At 43.5% G+C, this 6,000-nt stretch overlaps 1 protein-coding gene across 2 annotated transcripts in view; it reads right to left on the bottom strand.

Annotated features, from left to right (window-relative positions):
• The window catches only part of plxna1b (plexin A1b), a 221,644-nt gene that overhangs the window by 168,975 nt on the left and 46,669 nt on the right, over window positions 1-6,000 (bottom strand). For both annotated transcript variants that reach the window (XM_079509891.1, XM_079509892.1), the window contains exon 3: window positions 4,094-4,276. In XM_079509891.1, coding sequence (XP_079366017.1) covers window positions 4,094-4,276 — 183 coding nt within the window. The remainder of the gene's footprint in view (window positions 1-4,093; window positions 4,277-6,000) is intronic.

Genomic DNA, 6,000 nt, shown 5'->3' with positions numbered 1-6,000 from the left:
AGTGGCTTAAATAGACCATGGAGTTGATGGCCATTCCACCCCGGTGTCCTTGACCGCTGCAATTAGTCAATTATACTAGTGGATACCATCATCTTCATTATCCCAAGCCAAAATGCCTCCTTCGCTCCACTTCCCCTCTCTATATCACCCCCTCTCTCTCTCCTCTCCATCACCTTCACTTCCTCTCAGTCTATCTCGCCTCTCTGTGCCCTATCAGATCAAGACTCGTTTGTAAAAGCTTCCTGTGTGCATGCAGGCACGTACATACACGGGTGCGTTTTGAGACCACAGGGAATTCGTTAGGGACATTTTTAGGCACGTTATTTATTCATGCCATCAACGTTTTTGTGCATGATGACCTCGACAGGGTGAGCCGATACAGCAGAAACCATGCAGTTTGGCCTAAAATGAAGAATCAACTACACTACACAATGGCCTTATTAGTGCAGCCTGTGTCTGGAGCCGTGAAGGGCAACAAACAAACACTCACAACAATGTCAAAGAACACTTTAACAAGTGACGGTAGAGATGGTACCTGTAGAGTTAATTTTGTCCATCCTCAAAAATGTAAAAAACCAAGCACCAATAGCAATATAACTGTGTGGTACAATGACTATGGTTTTCTCTTGCTAAGGGACTGACTGATGCACTGGCAGCGAAGATGGGAAATAAATATCTACCCTACCATCTCATTATTTTTCCTCAAGTTGTTTCTGTTATCTTCCCTCCGATTTATTTCTGTGTAATTAATTGTGCGTGTGCAACACTAGGGAAATAAGTCCCTGAAGACCACACTCTATACTACGCCATCTATACTACATCTCTCACACACACATTGAACACAATTTTCCCCCCATTCAACTCGCAATGATCTGGGAGGTGGAAAGTGCTCAGTCATTGCACCTCGCCTTTTGCACACTCGCAATTATACTAGTGGATACCATCATCTTCATTATCCCAAGCCAAAATGCCTCCTTCTCTCCACTTCCCCTCTCTATATCACCCCCTCTCTCTCCTCTCCATCACCTTCACTTCCTCTCAGTCTATCTCGCCTCTCTGTGCCCTATCAGATCAAGACTTGTTTGTAAAAGCTTCCTGTGTGCATGCAGGCACGTACATACACGGGTGCGTTTTGAGAGCACAGGGAATTCATTAGGGACATGAATTCATTAGGGACATGAACTCGCAAAGTCTCTCTCTTCAGAGCCTGAAGAGAGAGACTTTACATATATGATCCAATATCAAGATATTAATGCTCACACAGTTCAAGGGGGACATTGATCCATGCATGCCACCCCAGCACTATACTGTATTTTGTTCTTTTGACATGAATACAGTAGCTAGCTTTAGTTTAAGGGCTCATAGAGCAACACGGTTATCATTCTGAACTTTGTCTCACAACACAGATGCATACACACAGGCAATACCCACAGTAAGCAAGAAGAACATGCACACAGACACACTATAAATACGAAATACATTGTTGACAGTACCTCACATGCGCACACGTGCAAACAAACTCACCTCTTGTACTAAGTCAGCGAAGAAAAGGCATACAAGACTATAGCTAAATAAAGTAGCTGTTGCAAAGCTATCTGAACAAGTGTTTGACAGCACTGAATGTCAACATTGGATTAAAATTATGAATAAACTTAATCTATAGATCACATCAAAACAAAGTTACAAAGTGTTTTACATAGGACAATCTAATCAAAGAGCAGAAGAAAACGTGACGTTTGCCAAAGGTCCAGTGTGAAATAAAACCATGAAGAGAATCAACAATAAAATAAACAAAACAATGGAAAGGCCCTTGACCTTGAAAAGCAAGCAATAACAAAACATTATCAACAGAAACCACATGTCCAACCAAATGACACCAATGTTCATACATAGACCCTCAGTCAGGCAAGGAAAAACTCCCAGGAAAAAAAACTACAAAGTTAAAAAAAACTACAAAAAAAGTACAAAGAGGAAGAAACCTTCAAAAGGCTCACGAAAGAGGGGAAAGGTGTGCAATTCACCATATTCACATGGACCCTATTAAGTCAATTCACCATATTCACATGGACCCTATTAAGTCAATTCACCATATTCACATGGACCCTATTAAGTAAATTTACCATATTCACATGGACCCTATTAAGTCAATTCACCATATTCACATGGACCCTATTAAGTCAATTCACCATATTCACATGGACCCTATTAAGTCAATTCACCATATTCATAAATCATGACAATTTTCTGAAAGATTTGAGGCACATTTTAACGATTTTTCAAAAATAGCAGACCTACAAGTTCATAGCGCGCCACTCGGTGGCGCGCTATGAGTTTGTAGATCTGCTATTTTTCAATAGCTAAATTATAACATAATGTATGTAAACACCAAAAGGGGTTCCCGCTCAAAATGGGTTAAGTCAATGAAATGCTATTAAGTCAATGAAATTGAAAGAAATGCCACCACAACCCGAAAATATGACCCGAGAGCAAAATGTCTGCTGTGTGAATACAGTAAATAGGTTCCCGTGTGTTTCACAAACATACATTTGCATCTATACAAACACACAGCAAATGCATGCAACTAGAAGACTTCACATTACTATGCATACTGTGAGTGACACCGAGACACACACACACACACTTATACATTCATAATGTTGAATGGATGTCAAGTCGTGAACAGTGCAGGGAAGGGGGCTGAATTCCAATGAGCTATACATCTACCCTGAGATCTCTGCCCTCCATAGACACGCCCGTGCACACACACACACACACACACACACACACACACACACACACACACACACACACACACACACACACACACACACACACACACACACACACACACACACACACACACACACACACACACACACACACACACACACACACACACACACACACACACACACATCAGTTATGTACAGAGAAAGCAATAATCCAAGATAATTACAATTATAACATACACAGTTTCACATGAATGTGGCCTTACACGCACAACCCTATACCACAGGAACACACAAGCACAAGCTAACACACTGTCATTAACATGACCATTTTCTATATGATACACCATCAAAACCAAGGGAATTAGACAAGAGAATACAGGGGAATTATAATTATAGCACATGAGCATCGATGCTCGCAGCCCATGGCACGCACGCACGCACGCACGCACGCGCACACGCACACACACACACACACACACACACACACACACCATTAGAGATGCAGCCAATTATTATAAAAACATATAATTAAAACCGTCTAGCATTTAGTGTCAGGCATTGCACCCTGCCTCATGCCATAGCAACCAACGGATGGATCCAGCAGAACACCCAGAAACACCAACTAGACAGAGCACCCCTCTCGCAGACCAAGAGCACAGCAGAAGATCCCAGCATCCAGATGTCAGAACCTATGCCAGGCCACTTTCTATCTCCTATCCCTCAGCCCATGCTCTCCATCCATCCACCCATCCATGCACATTAGACGATGCCATAAAACTCCGCCCCCTCCCCCCACCACCACCTTGCCTCCCAGCTGCAGTGAGTGAAGTTCGTATACGTTTGAATTGATCGTGAACGTGCACGAGGCTGTAAGTGGTGCTTAGCTGTAACGTTTTTATGCTCCCAACATGAGGAACATGACAATCGATGACGGACTGGTAGGAGTGTTGCTTTAAACTGCTTGTTAAGGGAACAGGGCTTTAAAAGGCACTCGTGTTATCTGTTTGGTAATGGGATACTCTGCAGAAAAGGGCGTCGGCGGCGTTTAATCTTACGACAAAAGCGCCGTCGTCATGCTGAGAGCTGTGTAAATTGCATAAAGATTAGACTGTAAAAGTGCAGCTCTCTTCAGAGATTTAACCTACATCCATAAAGCCCCCCCACAGACACACATACAAACACACAATAGTCCTGATAACTTCCACCAGCTACAAATCCATGAGATAAAAAAAGATGGGAAAACCTGTCACTAAAGTCATAACCCCTGACAAATCAAGTGGCAAAAAAATTGAGTGACGGAACAACACAGATCCAAAGTCCAAACAGAACGTGAGTAGAGGATGCAGTACGTCGGTCCTTACCTTCTTCATTTTGCCATTGCGTGTGCCGGTGAAGGCCACAGTGTTGCCACGGTAGTCATAAGCAGCCACAGATGTCATGCCATCGTCCTTGTCAATGAAGAGAGGGATGCCTTCAATGGTGCTGGTACCACCGAGGGGCTGGTTGAAGTCCTGGCCACAGAAGTTATCATCTATCTGGAGGGGCTGTGAGGGGAAAACAGAGTTAGAGGAGTGAGAGGAAATCTCAAAGGACGGTTCAGATTGCATTTCCAACAAGGCCTGGGGTGGTATTTGGGGCCTTGCTTACATGATTTAATGGCTTCAGTTCAATATGTAAGTAAAGTGGAAAGATTACAAAGACATATTGTAAAACAAGCCCTTTTTAGTTAAAATATTTTTTCCTAGAAGAGAAGAGAAGAGAAGAGAAGAGAAGAGAAGAGAAGAGAAGAGAAGAGAAGAGAAGAGAAGACTCTTTGTGCCGTTTGTGCGATCAAATATATATGGAAATATTGAAATGTATTGCTTGATATTTTTTAAATAATAAGTTACTCAAGGTTTTGTGTGATGGGTTTTTACTGCCAAGACATCTCTACAATATTTCATGAATTTGACATTCCATGAGTATATTTACCTCAACACAGCACATCCAAAGTCTAACGGCATTAATAACTATAGTCAACATCCAGTATCAAACTTCAAGTAGGCTATAGGCGTATCATCTAGATTTACCATGTGTCAAAATACCCTATACGATTATCTTTTGTCAAAAAGGGTATTTTCAATCCGCCCTTCCCTATTCTCCCATTGGCTCTATTAAGAACAATAACTTTTAACCAGTCTAATGCTTGGGGTCATGGCTGTGACGTGACAATACGCTGTTGTGCTGGTGACCATGGATGCTGGTGACCGCGGGTGACCCACTGACACATTGTAGAGAATTCCACTGTGATGGGGAGGGGGGGGGGGGGGGGTAAGCGGTTGCCCCGGGTGATCAACTGACCCCATGATTCCTTCACTATTCATGCCAGAGGGTCTCTCTATATGTATAATCAGCCTCCTGAGAGCAGGGGAAGAGAGGGCGTGTGTGTGTTGTGTTTGTGCATACGTGCGTGCGCGCGCGTGCGTGCGTGCGTGCGTGCGTGCGTGCGTGCGTGCGTGTGTGCGTGCGCACGAAAGACAGACAGACAGACGTAGACTAGAGTTGATGTATATACTGTATGGCGAGGAGACAACTGTTGTTGCCTAACTGGTGGAGTGGGATTGGACAGGTGACAGTGTGTGTGTTAACTGGGGCGAACAGGTGAGTGTGTACATGCGGAGTGTGTAAATGGTAGTGTAATCCGCAGTCTTATCACTACATCATCTGATTGATCCACACAGGAGGACAGATAACTCTCTTCCTCCCACTCTCTCTCTCTCTCTCCCTATCTGCCTAAATTGCTTGCAGCGCGGCACATGTCAATATCTCTTTATTCTATCTTTTTTTTCTCCTACTTTCTCTCTCTTTCGCTCTCTCCCTCCATCCCCCTTTCACAGGCTACATTATCTGGGGAAAACGTCAATACCCCACACACGCACTCACGCACGCACAGATGCACACACACACACACACACACACACACACACACACACACACTCACAACCTTCTATGAATGTGGCTCAGACAGTGTGATTTTAGAGCCTTCTAAAGGGTCTGTAACACACAATGGAGAAGAGGACAGGACAAGACAGGAGAGGCCTATCAATTGGAGTTAACAAAAGATCCCCCTCTCCCTCTCCCCCATGGCCGAACAATTGTCACAAGAAAAAAAAAGAAAGAGACTGAAATAGAGAGAAAGGCACTTTACTGGAACCTATTTCAGACTCTTTTCAGTGTGTGTGTGTGTATGTGTGTGTCACAAGAACACACAGCCATTACCTGAAACAAC

Source organism: Electrona antarctica, assembly GCF_951216825.1.
Source record: "Electrona antarctica genome assembly, chromosome: 9".
Taxonomy (NCBI): Eukaryota; Metazoa; Chordata; class Actinopteri; order Myctophiformes; family Myctophidae; genus Electrona; species Electrona antarctica.
The sequence above is the reverse complement of the archived record's forward strand: the minus strand, read 5'-3'. Positions and strand labels throughout refer to the sequence as shown.